We start from the raw sequence: 22,350 nt of genomic DNA on the forward strand, positions 1-22,350 counted from the left end.
AAAGAAGCGAAAACGCGAAAAGTGGGAGTGGGAGGCTGCGAATGTTTGGGTGTGGAGGGAGCAAGAGCTAATGCAAGTGTTTAAGTATTAGCTGTTGTTGATCTGTTTTCAATCATATATATTCTTCTGCTTATGTTGAAGATCGTCGAAACAGTGCCTATTCAATTGCTCTCATTTCAGGCGGCTTAGTAGGTGGTGACAATTGAGAAGTCTATTATGTAATGGGTATTTATTATGCGAATGTGATCCGGCCGCAAGGGATTCACATTGATTGACAAATGAATCCCAATTGCTATTCGAGTTGAAGCGTATAGTTTGTGGATGTTCGTTTGAATTTCCCTGGCACTGAATAAAGTTGGACTTACGAAATGGAACCGCAAAGTGCTGAAGATCCACTGGCTCCTTTGAACATAACCAGAACGTCTTCCACCAGAAACAGTTTGCTTGGAAAGGTGAGTCTTGTAGTTGAAGGCACGTTATTTTAAAATTTGTTCACAGCACGTATCGATATTAACTTGTTGAAGTAGGATCAAGAGGCATTTTCTGTCATCGTTATTCTTGTTAACTTGAAAGCGAATGGATAACTGTAGCATAAATACTTCTAGAACTAGGCTCAGTGACTTGTTCCATCCATGCTGTTTTGTTAAGAAAACGCTTTCTGCTAATTCATCAAATTATTGTTCAAAATGCCTGTAATTCAGAATGATTGTGTACATAGAATTATGGGCGTGAATGAGTTGTCCTTAACCTTTTCAGAGGCGAGCTTGTAGCCATCTGGACCGTTATGAGTGGCTCTTCTTGGGTATTGTTAGTTTGACTCTGGCTGGTGTATTGGCTATAACCTTGTACCGGTTATTTCTTCTCCCGACGGCTACAAGTGAATTCACTCTAGCAGTTTTGGTGCTTTTCAACATTCGTAAGAACATGTTGTACCATCTATAATCCCATAGTGATGCATTTGTATTAGTTTTCTGCATTAATTTCCACGCTGCATTTGTTTCTTTTTCAGTTTTCTGTTACATTTATGCCTTCCATGGTGTCTTTTATGAACAACCAAATGAAATCTATTTCCTTGTATTATCGACTGTGATTATACTGGTTTATTCTGTGGTGGGATATCATGTGGGAGAAATTCAAGACTCAGTTAAGACGGTAAGATGTTAGATTTAATGAGAAATATACAGCTTTTATTTTTGTCCATCAGCACCAATATCTTTATATGTTATTCTAATTTTTAGTTTGTTGTCTTTGTGCAGCCTGAGAGTTTTATCAAACTAAATCAAAATCTCTGGCTGCTGTGCTTAAATAAAGCAGAATATATCGCTGCTTGTTGGAGCCAATTGCATTAGGTGCCTACTTGATCAAATATTTTCCATTTGTGGGTTTGGGTAATTAGATGAGATCCGTGTAGGGACTAGTTAATTATTGCATGCCTAAGATGATATATGCCATTGCATAATGATCTACCTGTGCATTGTTATTATGTATAAGATTTTGGCAATTTCCTCTCTTGCCACCAAATATTATTTAAAATGTATGTTACTTTAATATGACCTAATTCTAACCTGACTCTCAAATAAGAGGCTTGGAAGGGTAGTTCAGTAGCGGTAGTCTATTCCTGCTTCATATGAAAAACAACTTGCGGCTGAGCTTAAAGCCACCGAGTGTCTCCACCGGGTTGTGGATGGTGGGTCGATCTTTAGATATAGAGGCTAACTCCGGAGGTAAACTAGTCCCGCATTTGAATCTCCATGTGGGAATAACTTGAGAGGGTACATTGGTCAAAGGTGATGGGATGTTAAGGATGTTAAGGACAAGGAACGTTAGATCACTTTGTACCTGCGAGATAAGCGAGTTCTCTCGTCGAATAAGCAGTCGTGGACAAAAAGCGGCAGTGTTCTGAGGGGTATTGGGCTACCCTTGGGTAAGGTAGACCATTTAAATGATACCGAAACCTGTGAAGATACCGTGACTTGGCGACTGGGGGCCGCCAACAATTATGCCTCTCATCACCTGGGGGAGAGGGCAGCAGCTCTTCTTCATATGTGCGAAGGTGGAGACCATACTGGTCGGTACAGCGACTCACATTTCACTATGAGCGTGGTAACATTTACTGTAACGGCTGTAGTACTGCGATGTGGAAGGCAAGGGGAAGCCACCACATTATCATCCTGGGGAGTCGCAGCTACTCCACTCAATTTATATAATGATATGATTGAATTCTCTCGAGTAAAATATTCCGAAGGTAAACTAGTCCCCCATTTGGATCTCCGGGTGGGAATAACTTGAGAGGGTACATTGGTCAAAGGTGATGGGATGTTAAGGACAAGGAACGTTAGATCACTTCGTACCTGCGGTAGGCTAGAGAACTTGAAGGTGGAGATGCGAAGAATGAACCTCGACGTATTAGGCATCAGTAAATTGAAGTGGCCCCAAGAAGGAGACTTTTGGAGTGGAAGCTACAGAATGATACACACAGGATCGCTAAATGGTAATGCTGGAGTTGGCATAATGCTTAGAAAGAGCGCCGGGATGTGTCTTAAAAGCTACCTACAGTTTAATGAAAGGATAGTAATGGTGAAGATAGATACTAAACCTGTAGCTATTGTAGTGGCGAAGTTTTACATGCCTACGTCAGATTATGAAGAGGAAGAAGTAGGAGATGTCTACCAAGATATAATTGAAGTTATCAAGCAGGTAAAAGGGGAAGAAAATCTTATTATTTTAGGTGACTGGAACGCTGTTGTCGGCGAGGGTCAAGATGGAATAATAACTGGTAAATATGGGTTAGGTAACTGAAATGAAAGAGGAGAAAGGCTACTTGAATTCTGCACTGAGCACCGGCTAATGGTTGCCAGCACTTCATTCAAAAATCCCCTGCGAAGAAGATACACTTGGAAGATGCCAGGAGACCTTAGAAGATTCCAAATCGACTACATTCTAGTGAAACAAAGATTCAGGAACCAGGTGAAGGACTGCATAAGTCAGGGGGCAGATATTGATAGTGACCATAACTTAGTTATGATGAAATTCCACCTTAAATTTAAAAAATTGAAGAAAGCCGTTAACGACATATGACAGGTTGAAAAATTGAAGGAGGTTCAGCATCAACTGGCTTTTAAAGAAGCTGTAGAAAAGAGAATAGGGGAGGATACGACCAATAAACCAGTGGAAGAGGGTTGGAAAACCGTTAGAAGTGGTCTGTTGGCAGCAGTTGAGGAAGTTCTTGGTAAAAGAAGAGTCTTTATGAAAAAACCATGGATCACACAGGAAGTATTAGATCTCATTGAAAAAGAAGAAAATACAAGGCTGCGAAAACAGAGGAAGGACAGAATTGTTACTAGAGAATAAGGAACAAAATATGTATAAGCACGGAAGGCTAGAGAAACATGGATGAAAAATATTTGTGAAGATGTACAAAACAATCTTTAACATGGAGAAATAGTGGCCGCCCATAGGATAGTGAGGAACCACTTTTAGGGGCGTAAGATGTAATACCCTTAGGAATAAAATGGAGAACTAATGATTGAAAATGAAGACAAAGGGAAGAGATGGAAGGAATATCTGGAAGATTTGTACAAAGGAAGCAGCCTAAGAATGAATGCTATCAAAAACGAGAGGGAAGTGGATGCCGATGACATGGGAGCCCCAATTTTAAGATCAGAATTTGATGCGGCTGTAAAGACCTTAGGATTAATAAAGCGTCTGGCATTGATAATATACCCGCAGAGCTAATTAAAAATGCAGGAGTGAAGATTTTGAACCAGCTGTACAAAATCATTACTGAAATGTATTCGACAGGTGAGATACCAAAGGACTTTGAGAGGAACATTATAATCCCTATTCCTCAGAAGAAAAGAACCAAGAACTGCGAAGATTTTAGGACCATAAGCCTAACTACACATGCGTCGAAGATACTGACAAGTATCATCTATAGAAGAATAGAACTAAGAGCAGAAGAGTGTTTGGATGAGGTCCAATTTGGATTCAGAAAAAAACCAAGGCAGAAGGGAAGTAATATTGGCCCTTAGACTGCTCATAGAGAAGAGAGTGGGAAAGAACAAGCCAACGTTCGTTGCATTCGTGGACTTAGAGAAGGCATTTGACAACGTGTGTTAGAGCACAATGCTTGGAATCCTAAAAGAAATTGGGGTTCTTTACTATGACAGAAGAATCATCCACAGTTTATACCAACCAAGTAGCGGTGATGAAATCAGGGCCCAGCTATGAAGAAGCAAGAATTAGGAAAGGAGTGAGACAAGGCTGTGCATTATCACTCGTAATTTTCAATGTTTACATTGAGAAAGCCATTGATGAAATCAAAGAAATTATCATTATATATTATCTTTATAATTATCATTATGATAAAGATATTAGTATGCAGCAGAAGAGAAGAAGTCAAGACTAACATTAAAATAGGGAATCAAAAACTGATGGAGGTGGATGAATTCGGTTATTTGAGAAGCAAGATAACCAGGGATGGGATAAGCAAGAAAGAAATTATCAGGACCATTGCCCAGGCAAAGAGAGCATTCCACCAAAATAAAGACTGGCACTTGCAGCGGGAAACTTAAATATGGAAGTAAAGAAACAATTTATAAGAACCTTCATTTGGAGTATGCTCCTATACAGAAGTGAGGCATAGACAATGACCGCAACAGAGAAAGCAAGGATAGAGGCCTTCGAAATGTGGTACTACAGAAGAATGATGAAGATCAAATGGATCGACCAAGTTAGTTATGAGGAAGTCCTGAGAAGAGTAGGTGAGAAGAGAAGCCTCATGAAAAGCTTAAGAAGAAGACAGAACAACCTTATAGGCCACATCTTGAGACATGATGGCCTGATGAAGACAATCGTCGAGGGACAAGTGGGAGGCAAGAATGGAAAAGGAAGACCTCGAACAAAATATTTGGAACAAATAAAGAAGGATGTGAAAGAGAAGAAATATGTAGGTGTGAAAAGATTAGCTGATGGGAGAACTGAGGGGAGAGGTGCGTCAAACCAATCCTAGGATTGTTGACCGGTGATGATGATGGAAAACAAAGAAGACTGGAAAGAAAATATTGCACCATGGTGGGATTTTAAGTGATAAACCATTGATCATCTGGTGCCCAATCTCATGACTAAATTTCATTCAAAAGTGCTCCTATGGTCTCCTGAATAGAGTATTTGTATGCATAAGATATTTCCATAAAATTAATGCAATCGGTGGTATGTGTTTTCCACTGACCACTGTGAAAATTTTCACATAAGTATTTGCCTTTTTAATTTTCATTTTAAGTTTTAATATTATTTGTTTTTGCATCATTAAAATTGATGCCTGAATGCCCAGCCATTGGCTCTTTGATCATGATGTCAACTTGCACACAATTTAAATGATATATTGAAATACCGCTCTTTTGTTGGAATAATCTGCACAACAGTTCAAATGTGATGATGGAGATCACATTATGTGGAGATGCATTGTCTTCAAATCCCTTTGATCGACAATAATTCACCTTTTTCTCGGTATAGGATTGATTGGCATGCCCAAGAAAACCTTTCGTGGGATAGCAATACTCGTACTAGATCACCGAAGAACTATATTGTTATTTTTTCCAGTCTTTTTCCGTGGAATTTCCTTAGTAGAAATAAAGAATTCCTTAAACTAACATTTTGTACTAATTAAGATTGTGGATCATAGAAAAATTGCAAATAAATTAGGAAGTGTTTCTATCAATTTTGTTTTTTCTTTGGCGGTAAACTACAGGACTAGATACTGTTTAAACATTTTCATTATTTTATGGCAAAATATGTGTTCTAAAATAAGCAAAAGCATTTTTATTAATCTAAATTAATGTTTAAAACTTATTGTGGAAGATGAATATTGTGGGCGTAGTAGTTTTCCGTTGGTTGAGTGAGAAAGTTCATGAAGTTGACAAAACAGCTAATTTTACGGTGCGCGGAGTCATGTATTGCACTCGCGTGCCTACATTTTTGAATTTTTCATAAAACAAAAAATAAATCAGAATTGAGAATAAAATTTCCTTTAAAATGACATATTATTTATTATTATGGTATGCACTGAAGTCAAGATATAAATTTGTAAAGTACTGCAGCACATCATTTTGATGCCGACAGTAGGCTCAGTGTCCAGTTCTCTTCACGTATGTTAGCCCTTGCCTTTTATGGTTATGAGCTTTTGGGATTAGTGCCCAGGATTAGTCTGGAATTATTCCATATTTACATGTATGTATTGTGCTCTTTCTCAAAATGATCAAAAAACTCCTTGAACAAAAAAAAAAACCATTGATATCATTGCTGATGGCTTGATTTGGTATTTTACCCCCGTCCTGTATTTTTCGTAATAGCTGATGGCAAATGTTCTTTCAATCCATCCAAAAATTTGCTGTAATATAGATCAATTTAAAGATGTGATTTGCCCACTTATCCTGTTAGTTAAAGTATATTTTTATTCTTGATACTTGTGAACATGATGTTTGAGTCAACCATGATGCAAATGGCATATAAGATTATTTTACGTTGGCATGATGATTTAAATTTTTTTAGGCTACTGACATAAGTAAAACCATGAGAACATTAATAGAATATCACAAAGAAAAAGTTTCTATAGATTATCATAGGGACAAGTATAGAAATATGAACAATATTTTTATGGGTTTGGAAATCTGTTGGGGATTAAGCTATCGAATCAACCTCTGGAGTCAGGGTAATAAGAGTAGTGACTAGTTTCCATGAATCCAGCCAGGATAAGAAAACTGAAATCTTATGAATTACCCTCCTGCTTACCTTTCTTTGGCATTATAGAGAATGCTTCTTTGCTGATGATATAACTGAATGAAGAGGGATTACATATTGTGATCTTCTATTGTTTTTCTGTCAATCAACTGGATTAAATTTCTTCGTGAACCTTTTAAAATAAATATCTATTCATGATTTTAATACGTTTGAATAGAGATACATTCTCTTTTACTTGTTTTAATGGGATAGCTAGCTGCAGTCCATTGTCCGATGAAATATTTTGTACTCAATAAAGTGAAATTTTGGTTGAAATGACTTCTTATAGCTGTTTCATGCTCTCATGTTTTTTTATTTATTTCTCATGCTGTATTTATTAATTTCAATAATTAGAAGTGTTCCATGTGTAGCTATACCCTCAGTTTGGCATAAAAATTTGGGCATGCATATTTGCTGTGCCAGTAAATGATAACTGTTAAAGATAACACCTTGATGTTTTCTCCCCATTGATATATGCTTTGGTAATTCTAATGGACCTCATTCAATTTATTTTTAATTGCTTTAGATTAGAAGTGTTCTGTATCTACGTGGACTTTACCTCATTATAATTCAGGGTTCCCACTCAACCGTGAAAACCTTAAAACCGTGAATAAGCCGTGAATTTCGCCTACCGTGAAAAAACATGGAAATAGCCGTGAATTTCATCATAAAAACCTTAAAAATCTCCCAAACTTATAGAAAAAGAACTGCAATTGACGGATCAAAAGAAAAAAAATAGATATTTCAATCATGTTTCAAGGCCGAGCCACATACAGACACTGTCCACGCATTTATCTCCACACGTATATTCAAAGTGCATATATTGGTGCCTTGTGCCATGACGACACATTGATCGTGAGCCTGTGATTGGAAGACCTGCAAACAAAGTGTTCATTAACCCTGGCAAAAAATGAGACACTTCTTTACTTCCCTACCTCATTGCTCCCTCCATTTTGCCACTAACAACCTTAAGCTTCACCTAAATTTTGATATCGATAGGTGACGTCATGAGAAATAGCACTCTCATTGCTACGTTTGAATTCACGGCGCCTGTCGCGGTTGATAAATTCTTAGTTAACGTGCGGGCGGTGATTGTTACGTCATCGATATTTCTGCCTAAAATGGCTTATCAACAGACCGTGAATTTGACGATATTTAGACCGTTAAAACCTGGAAAAAACCGTGAATTTTATAATTTAGTTAGAGTGGGAACCCTGTAATTGTTCTCATGAGTTTTAAGTAGCATGTTTTGGTTGATAGGAAGTGATCCTTTTTTACAAAAATTATTTTTGGTGATATTTCTTTTTTTTGCTGTTTTAACTACCAAGAGATATTTTTGTTTGATCTTATCATAAAATGTTTTCTTCCTCACAGGGAAAGCTTATGTACACTTGCTTTGTTGGACCTATCATTGTGATTCTGGGCTTCCAAATAGGGTGTCACTATAGAGTATCAGGTAACTTATTGTTCCGAACTGTTGGAGGTGACCCTTATATGCAAATCATTTGTCGACGGGCACAGCTGCAGTGTGTGCTGTTGTTATTTGATGCTCAACTTATGGTGAGTATATAGATTAATTTTCCAAGGTTAAGTGTGAAGTTTCTTTTGCAGTACCTACTTATTTAAAAACATGTTGCTTCATTTGTTTGGGTTTGTGTTTGTAGAATTTATGACTTCATAACATGTGCTGAAATTTTTCTCTGTGTTAAGTAATCTTAACTAGTCATAGAATGTGCTTCAAATTTTCTAATAAACTGTTTTTCATTCTAAGATTTATAATAAAAAATATCCACTTGCTCTGATTTCACTTGCAATTATCCACTAAGAGGTTCCCTGTGAATGCGAATCCCGGCAATCCCTAATAGGTATCAAAATGGCTACTTAACTGATGGTTTTCAAGTAAGCAAATATCTAAAATTAAAATGTAACCTAAATAAGATGGCGGGAATGCAATCTCACAGTACTAACTTAATCAACTCCTACCTTTAGTATTGTGGTATGAATCTTAAAATTATGTAAGTCATTATTACCATCAAACTTCACAGTTAATTTTTTGTTTCACTTGTTAAATGGAAAAACTTTTATATGTATATCACATCATTAGTTCCAAAAATGTAAAAACAAATTGCAAGCATTTCACGCATTTCCACCATTATGGACTATTCATTCCCACCTTATGGACTTTTTCTTATGCCTGGAAAGTCTTAGGTTATGATATCCGCCAAATTCTGCTCAGCGGGGACATACTTAGGGCTTACTTTGCCTTTTTCATCTTTATGTTTACCTTAATTGTAACCTCTTTATACATTGATTAGTCATATCAATACATTGCAATAATTTTTTAAGGTCCTTTATTTTTGTCTCAAGAAATCAGGCATTGATTATCTGCATATCTGACTTCTGTATGTTTTCAATGTTCTATCCTTTTTCAACACCAATTACCAAAAGTTTCTGCATGGCCATAATGCTCACAATATAACGTAATATTTCTAAACAGTTTCTAAACTCCAGGAACCTGGTAAAAACCCATAGCTACAGTTGTTACTTAATGCCTACCAACCTTTCCATTTTGATCCATTGAATCTATGTAATCACCTTCTTATTTTATGACATTTTCACTATTATCCAGCATTTATTTGCCATCAATTTTTTCATTTTTTCTTTTAATGAGGTGGACATCGTATTTCCCATGAACACCTACTGAGGCTTCGGCATTTTCCTTTAACACGTTGCGTATCGGGGTATTTAAATTCCTAGGAACGCCGATTTGGAAATATGTGCCTATTTGGGCGTAATGCCTTTGGTTTAAACATGGTTATAAAGCTAATGTTTAGAATATAACTTTACCCAATCAAATGTTATGATGCATCAACTCATTATGAATAACGAACAACAACTGAAAACGTACTTACGAATACATATTGTACACTTTAAAATTGTTTAGGTTGACGCGCCTAAATGACGAGAATCTTCGTCATCCGTCCGGAACGTTTGGGAAAAAAATAACGAGAATTCTTGCCATCCGTACGTAACGTGTTAATTTGCCATTCTTGATTGCTGGTATTGAAGTGCTCACAAGATATGCACTTCTGGTGATACTTAGCCCAATTACTTCTTCTAGACCTACAGGACAAACTCCATTCCCAAATCCATTTTCTAATAGTTCTTCTTTCCTCACTGTTATTTCCTCTTCAACTTCATCCACGTTTGTGTTTCCACTCTCATCTTTCATCCAGATAATTTATCCTATGTTAGCTTCTCCATAATTAGTCACTTTTTTCTTAAATGTTAAAACATTTTCTTAAAAAAATTATCCCTACTGGGTTAAATTCTCATTTCTCTTCAAGCTCTCTTGGTGGTTGCCTGTACTTCCTTCGGCTTGTCTCATAAATATACTTTCTACAGCGTTTGGATATAGATTTCTTCCTTTCACTTAAATCCAAGCCAGGCAACCAAAACCTTTCATCATTTCTATTTCTTCCTTTGACGGACTCCTATTTCTCCATATTTCAGTGGGTATTTTGAAATCATTTGTTGCTGATAGCCACCTGTTGGACTTGATGAAACCTTCAGTGTTTAGTGCCTCTGCACAAAATCAGGGTGTCACATCAAAATCAATTTATTTACTATGCAGTCAAATATTAAAAATTATTGTGCATTCTTTTAATATTCCCATTAATATCATTTATTACCATTTAACATCAAAGTATAGGATAATACCTCTTGCATCCAAAATAGCTTCTCAAAGAATGATAGCAACAATGATGGTTGGCAAATAAACAATACATAGAAACAAAAACAGCATAAATAAGTCAATGTGAATACATTCTCACTATAATTTTTCACAAATAAATTCAAGTTATGAATGCTTTCAATACGTTTTTTATTGTCCTCAGGTGAGTTCATCTCAAAACTAGGGTGTCAATCGATACAAGAAGTATGAGAAATTCGAGAAATGTATTTATGGAATTAAAATGACCTTTGAAAATATGATAAATATGCATAATGCCTGGGAAATTTTAAAGAATGACGAATTTAAGTATACCGGGACTAGCCACGGTGATAACTTTTACGGGAGTCACCCGCAATGCTGGAAATCGAAGGATCCGGGTTCGAATCCCGGTCAAGGCGAATGATTTTTTCTCTGTGGATTTTTCGCATTAAAGAATGACCTTCATACTGATCAAAATGTAATCCCCTTCTAATCTCTCTAAGATAACTGTGTGTATTTGTATTTATGTTTTTTAGTATTGGCTTTCTTTGTCGTTTGAAAGAACACGGTCAGAAAAAAAGACGAAATTTTTTGCCTTAATCACATGATCATATTTGTCATGCCTGTGAACGATGACTCCAGAAATTGCTGGAGTGGGTGCTGAAGAATAATCATTTGATACTATCAAACTTTGAGATGGCTCCTACCATTGGAATTGGAATATCGCCTTTTCTTTCACCCGACATGTCCCTTTTTCAGTCGCCTAAGACGTCACTAACCCTGTCTTTCAGTCAATCAGGACACATGGGCACATACAGTAATTGTAACCTTGCGTTAGGCAATCTATGGAACAAGAGTGGTAAACATTACATTCAGCACTGGTGGGAATACAGGAAATATGTAGGACTTGGACATTGGGCTGCCGATCAAAACCGGGGAAAATGATTTGTTTAAATTCCCTGGAGTGGAAGCAATTAGGGGACTAGGCTGGGGAAAGAGGTGGGAGCTGGAGAAGGGGGGAGAGGTTAAGGAACAGAAAGGGTGTGTAGGGGCAGTGGCGGATCCGTAGTAGGGACAAGAAGGGGCAGGCAAAGTGGGGGACCTCAGGGGTAAACCCCAGCTAGTGGCAGATCTAGGTTTGGACCAAGGGGGGGGGGGGGGAAACCAGATGTCTCGGGAATTAAAAGTCAAATTCTGAGAAGCCCCTGTCAAAAGGGTTTATTTTTTTTGAAAATTTGGAATTTTGAAGACTTAAAAGCAGTGGTTTTAGGCATATTCTTTGATAAAAAAAAACACTACCGAGCACTTGTAGTAGGTTGTTTCATTAGTACCAAAGCCTGTTAACTAGACCCTTTGTTTAAAACTATGTAATTTGTACTTAAATTTGTTATTGTGGGTAAATTTACAAGAAAATATAACTATGTAAATACTTTTGTACAAAGAGGTAATCTCCAAAAATTTAGATTTTTATCTAGTTGATGTTTCGACCCAATGAGAGGGGATATAGCCCCTTTTGCCCCCCCACCCCCATAGTTTCGCCACTTTGTTGGGAGAAAATAGAGGACCAATGAGTGCAGGAGAAGGAGATGGCATTGGCATGGTTTATCCATATATGTACAGAGTTTAGAACAAGCACTATACACACAATAAAAACACACTCTGGAAATTCTGGCTATTGCTGAGGTGTCATTGAATGCTCCTGCAACGTTCACTAGGAAAGGTGTTCAGCTAACAGCCTTGTTAAGTTTCCTGAAAAGTGTCGACTCCCTCCTAGACTATGGTATGCACTGTAGGTTGTGGAAGGGGAAGGTTTAGCCAAGGTGAGTGTCTTGACTTCAGCACAAGGTAGCACGTGGTAGGGTGGAAGAGGGTGGTGGATTACCCTGTCTGTTGGCTGTTAGAGGGCATCCATGGAATATATGAGGTGATTACGACAATTTTTGAACCCCTCCTCCCCCCTTAGTGAGATGTTGTGACATTTGGGTCGACCCCTTCCCCCCCTTGAATTTCACATGAGATTGTTCAAAATGCCTATTTTCAGTGTAAATACAAGGGTAAGCTTAAAAACAAGGTCTCCAATTTTTTTGTCATTGAATATGAAATTTAGTGGAAGTAAGGAAATAAAACTTTGTAAGGTTCACTGTTATTTTATCATGGGCACGACCCGGGTTTCGTAACTTGGTTACATCGTCAGGTGACTGATCTTGCATGCATCATACATTTATACACAAAGTACACAAGTGACAGTGAGGACATCTATCAGAAAAGGACTAGTTGAAAGCGCGGGGGTGAGGGTTAAACACGGAATGGAATTTCAACCAGTCCTTTTCCAACAGTGTGAGCCTATGGCTTAGTCCAATTGGTTCAACTCTCAGGCACCGAGCTTCTATGCAGAGGGGTGAAAGAAGCTGGTGCAGAGGTATGAAAAATGCTTAGAAGTGAACGGCGATTATGTAGATAAGTAGGTTTGTAGCCAACTAAAAGTGCCAATAAAATGTGTTTCATATGAGTATATATTTTCTAGTGACCAAACGGCCCTTACTTTATGAATATGCCTTGTATCTCTTTGTTGAAAATTAGGACGGTAGACACACTTCTGCACTCATATTCCTTGTGTCCCTGGGTAACTGATAAAGACAATATGTAGAATTATTTATGATGGAATTTTCAGGAGTAGCAAAAGTGAATGGAGATAAAATTGATCTCAAAAACACTTGAGTTATTATTTTCGTTTTTAAGCATCAATATTTTGCCAAATTTGAAAATAAGGCCTTTATGTTAAAGTAGAAAGTCTAAATAATAAGAAACAATGGAATTTATCTCACTTATTCCGTTTCTTGATGCTTTCTGCGGGCAATCTAAATGACATTTTTTCACAGTAGCTCTCATATCTCCATTTCCTCACAGTATATACATACAAATTTTCTTCGTGCATTCAAAGCACAAAGGCTTTTTGCTACGGAAACATAAGAAAGAGTTTTTTCGTTTTTAGTATGGTGTGCACAGTCTAAGTGTTGTCTGCTTCTCGAGCCTTTCAACTTCTTCAGCCTCTTCCAAAGGTAGATGGAGAATTTGCATGATACTCAATCCTACCTGCCTCCGAAGTCTAACATTTTACATTCTCCTTCCCATATGGAGTCTAATAAGATCTGCAGCAATCGATCTAATATTCTAGAAAATACTGCCATTGGCCACCTCCTTATCCTTTTTTCAGATGTGTAGCTACAGAAAATTTTGTCTATAGTATCTACAGCACCCTTAGTTGTGTTATACAATGCAATTACCTTCTTTCCCTGACTTTATACCATCACACTTGCAGTGTATTGATTTAACTAAGCAGACAGCCTTATTTCTTTTGGGCACATGGGATACTACAGTAGTCATGTTGGCCAAAAGCCCATTATGCACCCTTTGGTCGGCACAAAATCATTAGGTATTTCCCATTTATTTTATCTGATTGTACCAACGTATGCTAATCCATTTTTTTAAATTTTCCTACCAGTTCAATAGATGTGAACCAATTATCAGCTATGATATTCCCGAGGAGTCCCATAATTTGCTCACAGAGATGAAGAAGTTACTGGGTTGGTTTTGGTAGCTTTTGGTCTTTCTCTGACAAACCTATCCCATCTGTGTCTTTTCCTGTGTACAAATATGTGTTAAACCGATAAATGTTTTTGGCTTCATTCAAACACATCATTTTCAAACCACACCTTGCAGGCTTGCTAGGAATATATATTTTGAAATTGTATCAGGTCATTCGATCCGCAGTGTTATCAAAGCGGAGACTCATAAGAAGTAAAGTAAACCGCTGTTCTGACATGGCTGATTGGAAAATTTCCCTGCCAGTGCCATCTGTGGCAAATATTCTGCATATGTCTTCATCATTAGATTTGAAAATCGCATAATAAGCCAAAAGACCATGGAAGGCTTTTAATTCCATCAAATCAACATTTTGTAGTTCTGGCCTGCTATTCCTTTTATACTTCTCTCTTATTGCTTGAAGCTTCATGTTTGTCCAGTGCAAAATCAATTGCAACATTTGCTCATCAAAAATCTGAGACCAAAAATCAAGAGGCTTGATATCCATACCTCATGATGTAATGTTATCCTTCAGACTAGGTTTCTGTGTAATGATGTTGTGAAAGGGTGTTCGAATTTTCCTCTTTGGCTAATTTGATGACCACTAATAGTGATTTCTTCTGTTAAAAAATTGTCCTTGCCTGGGGAGAAGTTGTACCAAATAATTATGTCATCATATGTGCTACCTCCTTCACTATCAGTTATATTTGTAGGCATGAATCGATATATATTAGCACTATTCCAAAAACTACCCACTCGAGGGTTTTTCTGGTTGCTTCAAAAAATTATAGCTGATAAAAATAAGCTTCGGACAAATGTAATTGTAACGACACTTACATTTGGACATTTAACTCTTAGTGTATCCCAGGCCCTTTATATTTCTTCTGGCGGTAAAACTCTATGCTTAGATGTTCTGTCCCCAAATATACGGGAGACCGGCTGCCAAAAGATAGGCACATGAATGATGTACTCTTGACGTAGTTACATGAAATTTTGGGGTTCAGTGGGCTCTTAATTACAAAATATATTACAGGCGTACTGCTTGCGAGGGGTTTGAGAAATCAACTACTGTTTTATTGTAATTATTTATAAAATCTATTATAAGCTTAGCATTTAAAGAACAAAATGCGTAGTGTTTCCTGTAAATTTGTTACATTTGTTTTGTGTTTGCCTTATGCAACGACTTGAAAAGTCATTTATTCTTACATAATGTATTTTAGAAAAATTAACTTCTTAATTATCGATGTTGTGTAAATAAAAATGATTCCTAGCAAATTATTAATTATTCTTATCCAGGAAAAATCACTACAAATAGTTTTTAACAACTGTTTGAATAATGCCCACTAGCATCACTTTTATCGATTTTTCCAATTTAGTGAGTTGCGGTCTCTCAGACTGATAATCGAATTCAGTTGCAAAATTTAGAGAAATAAATAGCGAGAACATGAAATTCTAAGAGTGTTAAATTCCTTTTATACAAAAATCTGAAGCTAATGAGAATTATGTACATTTTTGAAATCAATTTGAAAATATTCATAATTTTAAAAGTGCAGCGGTCTCTCAGACCACTGGTTAAGAGTTAAATATGCTATTAATTTACTCTTAATGCCATGAAAATCTTTCATCTGCTAAGACATTTCTGATGATTTTTTTCTATTTTTATTGTATTCTATGGGTTTAACATAGGTTTATATGGTGCATTTCACAGAATTCTATGGTCTGTCTTTCATGGACTTCGTGTACTCCCTACTTTGTTGAGAAGACATAGTTGGCAGGGTTTTTCCACAACCATTCCAACAGTGTATTTTGCATAATACCATCTTGTGGACTATCTTTCCTCTGGCTCTATCCCTTTGACATACCTGGTATGGGTGCCCCAATATGTGTAGTTGAGAATTACTCCCACCAGTGCAGCTTTGGGGGTCATACGAATGTGCAAGCCTTTCCTTTTGGACTAGGTTGAATCCCAACGGCAAGGGGACTGCATGGAGGAGTCCCAATTCCATCCCATAGATGGCTGATTTCTGTTGCCATTTCGGTCGCGTTTTAATCAGTTTTCAAAAATGTCCGCGGCATAGTTATGAGTGCAATGTGATCCGCTTTTTTTCCAATATTTTGCAGTATAGAGTACGAAATTGCAAGGAATAGCATGGAAAAGTTATGAATTTGATAGATCACATAAGTATGCATATAAATTTTGGTTAACACTTCCAATAATACCTTATTTCCCAGTGAAACTCAGATCAATTTGTTCATCAGCGACTTTTGTAAATCCATTTAAATGCGTGGGGTGTGACTGACATTTAGAGGCTGACTTGAGTATCCTCTTTTGTAAAATTTGTGCCCAAGAGAAAGGGTTTTACTACCATACCAAATGCAATTACAAAATTGTCTGCCCTTGTTATAAATATTCGGTGCTGTGCAACTCAGCAATTAAAATAAATATGTGACCTTACCTTTATGCAGCTGAAGTCCGTTGTTCTCTTATGCTGCTATCTATATTTTTTTATTGAATAATTGTATGGGATTGTTAAACCTTTCATTTAATGATGATTTTTATTTTTTTTCCAACGGTTAAGTGCTAGTAACCCACCAATGAGAAATATTTTCGAGCTATGAAATAACTCATAAGAATCTAATTTTTGCTTGCTGATTTTATCTTTTTTTAATGGAAAAGGAAAACTGCTTATAACTTTACATTAGACTTCATATCCTTTTATATTTCCGTCTTTGGTATAAAATTTCTGATTTAGTGAGGGACGATTTTCAAATCTGCATAATACATGTGCAATAATTAGTTTGTAGTTTAAACAGTTTTGATTTCTTCTCCCAGAGAGTTGCTATTAAAATGCCTATTATCTTGTCATTGCATTTGGAGTGGGAACTCAAATGCCTAATTTGGTAACCCCCTGAAAAATATGCAATGATGGAAAATGGTTGGCGTGTAACTGCTAGTAGTTCCGAACCACGATTCTGAAGTTGAGGTTTGAATTTCAGTCTATTCAAATAATTGTTCCACATTGAATTTCATTCTGAGGTTCACACATGTTTGCATCTATGCATAAGACTGTGCTCAAAGTCACTGATATTATGCATTTGTTCTGCACTGAGATTTAGTTTTTAGAGCCAATTTGTGATAAAAGTCTATTCTTTTTCAGTATAGTGCCATCCTTCTTGTTATTCATGCTGTTGGTATTAATCTTGTTCAAGAGCTGCTTGTTTTGATTCTTGGTAGTATTTTTACTCTGATTTGGATTTTGATTGGATATTTAATGGTAAGTTTAGCAGTTTCCATTATGAATATATGCTTTGTGCTGAAATATTCAGGATTTTTAATGCATGTACCTCATTCCATATTTCAGGTCCGTTGCGAAAGCTTAATAGCCATGGCTGCATTTCTGACTTTGAGTGTTGTGCAGCCTTCATATATCATATGGCGTCTTTCCACAGCGGGCGTACATGTAAATACCTTTTTATAATTTTACTTGTTCACTGCCTCGTAGATCTCCCTGTTATACCTGCTGTTTTAATTTATTTCAGCAACAAGATTTACTGGGAAAGACAATATTGCAAGTTTCTGCCTCATTTTTCCTATTTGTTCATGCATACTTAGTCGGCAACACTGTGAGGGTTTATCAAAACTTTGGGAAAGGCCTGAAAGAGAAAAGTAAGGAAGATTTTCCATATATTTTTATTTTTGTTTCTTTTTGTAAAAGTTCATTTGGAATTAACGCGATTATCATTTCTCATTCAACAAAATTGTTCATGTTTGCTCTATTTCAGTATTTGGTGATACACGGTCAACTTCACAATATGGTGCTATACCTGACATTCTGACTTGAAGGATTGATGTAATGCCATTGTTTATCATAATGGTAGTATATATTCGAAAAGAAAATGTTTGGCACTTGATGGCCATGTGACATTTAAATAATCATATTTTAGTATTACCCTGTCGTATTGCCAGTTTGGTATTTTGTGATTTCATCTCTCTGTGATGTACATTATACACTTGATTTATATCTACATTCTGGAAGCATTCCATTTTTATGAGCAATAATTTATTTTTTTGGCATGCACTATGTGTGTGATTGTAATTATTTTTGCTTTGAAACATTTTCAATAAAATATCTTGTATCATATCATTTATATTTTTTATTTAATATTTTTTCCAATGCATTTGTAACATTGCTTCCTTTGTAAACAACAATTGGGCAGTGAAGATTCAAGTGAGCTTTATAATGTGAAATGTTGACTATTTGTCCGTAAATTACAGAGAAAAATGCCACAACTTCAAACTGAAGTCCAAACACTCCTTCTTTGTGAACAACAGCATCTTAAGCTGTGTGGAATTCCAAATCTTAACCATTTTTCCTTCCTGCAATCACCTGCACATGCACTCTCTCTTTCTCTCTGTCATAACAGTCATACTAACTCCTCCAAACTTCAAAGCTGTATGTCTCACTGCATAATCGTCATTTTCCGATATCGTTTAGGTGATGGAGGTAGCATTGTGGTGGATTTATCAGCCATTGACTCTGAAGAGAATATGAGTTCTGAATAATGTAAACCTTGTGGTGAAGTGAAGACATTACCAATTGTTGAAACAGACTACCTAATGAAATCAATAATTATCACGTGGCAAGTTGCGATGAAGTGCAGAGGGAGAATTTAACTGACCCATGAGGTTTAATTCACTCCTCTAAACTGCATTAATCCTCAACAGGGTAGCAAGGGTTTTAACAGCTTGTGCATGTCCTATGAACTTAATTTCGGTGGTCTTATAACTGTGGAATTTCATTAGTGAAGATATCGAGAGGTATTCATTAAGAAAATGTTAAATTGATGAATTTTTGGGAAATAGAGTGCCCTAATTTCTCCAGGGTTTTCCTGGAGGGAAATACATCATTGTTTTAAGATCTGTGCATTAATTGATGTCAAACCAAGATGGTGTTTGAAGTTATTCCGAGAGTTATTTTTTATGAAAATTTATCCCCTTTTATGTTCAAGTTTTCCTGATTTCTTTACCAGCTAAGGAAGATATTAGTGAGCAAAGCTGCATCACGTTCCTTTTGTTGCTTTCCATATTTCACTGTTTGTATTTGAAGTGTCATCTGTCAGTATTTAAGGATTAAATTAAGATAAGGAGTGATAATGTCATCCCTTTCATGACATTTCATGCATAAAAAGTAAAACATTGAGTGCTATTCTCAGATAACAACAGCAGCAACATTATCAAAAAATATTTTCTTTAAAAATATTCCATAAAATTTCTTCTAGGTTTTTTGAAGCTGAAATGAAAATCTATTTCCATATATCTTTTTCTGCCATGCAGGAGAGAGGGTTAACTTTCAGTTTTGCCATTTTGAGAATCTTCAGGGTTTAAAATAGCGTGAAGATGCCAAGTGCCCAATTTCATGCTCTGAATGAAACGAAATGCTTGATCAGTTCCTTCTCCCTACCCTAAAGATCCAGTGTTATGAATAATTGTGATTCTTCAACTTTTCATATCTAAAATTATGAATGAAATTGTCATTAAAAAGGTTTACGAGTGGTGTTGCTCAGTGGCTTTGAATAGTGATAACATTGTTCCTTCATTTTACCGAGTATGGCAACCAATAGTTACCACGTAAAGTGAAATCTCTTTGACCAATTACTCCTTAACTACCACTTCCTTTAATTCACTATGACCAAGTAATAACGACATATGTTAATGTGCACATGCCACACTGTAATAGGTGGTCCATTTTACCTTTAAAATGTCATTAACTTCTGATTGGGAATGCAGTGCTTGCGTGAAGTTTGTGGTGTATAAACCCCCAAAATGCTACAATGGTGGTCAGTAGTGTTCATCTTTAACCAAATGGAAATTGAGGTAAATGAAACCCCTCCCCTCATCACATTTTTGTTTTGTGATTGGATCAGGGCTATGTAGAATCATTTGGGAAAATTTTGTTTTTCCTTCACTGTTCCCTCAATTTTAAGAATGCTGAATATATTAAGCAGCCCTGGAATAGGCAGTAGCTGGGTATCCTGCACTTTAATGGATCTCTAGCCTCTCAACTATAACATCTGTTTCAGAGAACATTTGGTACCTAGCCTGCTAGACAATAGCTTTGATAAAATCAATGCTTAGGGTTACCCATGGCTTTACCAAATCATATCCTATCCATTATGAATGCCTAGAATGCATTTTAGGGGCTTGAGGCAAACTGCCCTGCTCTTTGGGTGGCCATGGTTAGGCTGCAGCTAGATAGGCAGTGCTTAATAGGTCCCATCATTCCTGTTCAACCGGTCTGATTTCATAGGGTCTTGTTTATTTTTAGGTTGCACATATTATATCCTTGTCAACATTACCTGCATTTCAGATGTGAAATTTTTATCTCAATATTATCTGTGAGGTGAAGCTTTCATATTTATGAAACAGACTAATGTTGAATATGGGTTAATGTTAATGTCGATTACCATGTATGGCATGAAAATTTATCGATGATTATGTAAGTTTTAAGCTTAAGGAAATAGGCGAGAAAACTAGAATAATGGGTGTGACCGTTCGGGAACGATACGCCCTCTTTGAGGCCCTGACTCGGAAAATGAATTCTTGATTGGGAAAAAAATTTTGGTGGCTTCTTAGACAATGAGCGTGTCTTTCCCTCACCTTGTCCTTACTATTTAGAAAGCCCAGATTTAATTATTGTAAATTTTTTATGCATGAGTAGAAGGGTCTCGGGGAAAAATCCATCCTCTCTCGACGGTCCTAGACAGGCTACATCTTGGTTGGCTAAGCTTACACGAAATCCCGGCCCCGGAAATGGACAATGCATTCGGAGAAAGTTTTGATAGTCTGTCAGACATCAGGCTGCTTATCAATGAACGGTTATGCGTGTACGGGTTTGATTTCGCGACACGCTGAGCGGAAAAGGCGCTGCGGCAGCGACAGAGAGGCTCGCCCGCTACCCCTTTCTCCACTCCGATTGGCTGGCGCATGCGCGGTCGCCATAGACTCGCTCTCCGACTCGTGCCCGTGCGGCCCCGCCGAAAATCTCCTCGATCGCCTCCTCGGGAGGAAAGCGGGCGGACCGGGGAAAGAGGTAAGAGGGAAAGGGAGAGTGAGAGTTGGGACTAACGCAAGAGGGAGGTCGAATGTGGTGGGGGTAGGGATAAAACTCGTACACCCCCTTCTTGCACGCCTCTTCCCACGCCCTGATACACCTCCCCCTCCCACACTTATGCCTTGTACCCCTTGCTGCACCCCCACCATCCCTCACTTTCCCTCCACCCTTACTCCCCCTAACTCCCTCATCCAGTCTTCTACACCAAAAACCCTCCCCTCTCGCCCTAACCGTTACCCCTCCTCCTCGCATCTCCCAGTTCATTCATACGGGTCCGGGATAGCTGTGGCGGGGAGAGTATCCCCTACTGCCCGCCCCACTCCTCCCACACCCTGTCCCTTGTCCTTGTCCCCTCCACCCAATCTTTGGACCACCCCCCCTCCTCTCCGCCCCCCCCCGAAGAGGTCCCACCCACTCGCAGACAACTGGGCACACCCTATTCCCCGGTGTCTTCCTCCTTTCCTTTTCGTTTTCTTCCCCACTCTCGTTACACTGCGTGTAATTCATCTCGTTACCCCACTAATCGGAGTCACAACCGGTGAGGAAAAGGTGTTACTTACATACAATGATGTATGCATATGATAGGTGGAGTTGAATGAATACGTGGTGTCTTCGTTAACCTGCGCGTTCGTTAACCTGTGCGTGGTGTGAGTCGGTACTAGCGTGGTTTTTATGTTCCATCGTGTGGAATATAATATGAAACCAAGCTAGGAGTAAAAGTTCTTGTTACACTACGGGTAATTATGTCGTTAACGCACCAATAGTAGGTTCGCAATCGGCTAGGAGAAGGTATTACCTACACTCATGGGTTTGAATGTAATAGATGGCATTAAATGAAGTGAGGAGATTTTTAATGTTCCATCTTGTGGAACATGGTCTGTTTTTTGGTATTATGCTCATTAAATCCGCAATGTTTACAAAGTAAAGGCGGAGGAAAAGATTTTGCATTTATGAGAGGTGTGATAGAGAAGGTAGATGGAAAGAGATATAAAATGCAGGTTTCTTCACCTAACCTGAGCACTTCTGAAGTAAGGATAGGTAATGTTGGTTTTTGGCGTTCAATCATACCGTGCATGCTCTGCATTTTAAGTACTTATCCTCTATTATAGTGCATTTCAAATGAGTTATGCGCTGCAAAAGACTGTAGGAGAGGAAAAGATGAGATGA

At 37.5% G+C, this 22,350-nt stretch overlaps 1 protein-coding gene across 2 annotated transcripts; it reads left to right on the forward strand.

Moving 5' to 3' along the window:
* The first annotated feature begins 2 nt into the window (after positions 1 to 2).
* Positions 3 to 20,793, forward strand: LOC124159102. 2 transcript variants are annotated; one of them, XM_046534651.1, is made up of 9 exons: positions 3 to 84; positions 181 to 452; positions 757 to 916; positions 1,010 to 1,152; positions 8,152 to 8,337; positions 17,230 to 17,346; positions 17,434 to 17,532; positions 17,612 to 17,738; positions 17,855 to 20,793. In XM_046534651.1, exons 2-9 carry the CDS (start codon positions 369 to 371, stop codon positions 17,911 to 17,913), a joined length of 975 nt encoding a protein of 324 aa, XP_046390607.1. In that variant the 5' UTR covers positions 3 to 84; positions 181 to 368; the 3' UTR covers positions 17,914 to 20,793. The 2 variants fall into 2 exon arrangements, with proteins under 2 accessions (XP_046390607.1, XP_046390605.1); XM_046534649.1 differs by lacking the exon at positions 3 to 84 and having other exon boundaries at positions 102 to 452.
* Positions 20,794 to 22,350: the final 1,557 nt, after the last annotated feature.

The sequence above is a fragment of the Ischnura elegans genome, chromosome 5 (assembly GCF_921293095.1).
Source record: "Ischnura elegans chromosome 5, ioIscEleg1.1, whole genome shotgun sequence".
In the NCBI taxonomy this organism is placed as follows: domain Eukaryota; kingdom Metazoa; phylum Arthropoda; class Insecta; order Odonata; family Coenagrionidae; genus Ischnura; species Ischnura elegans.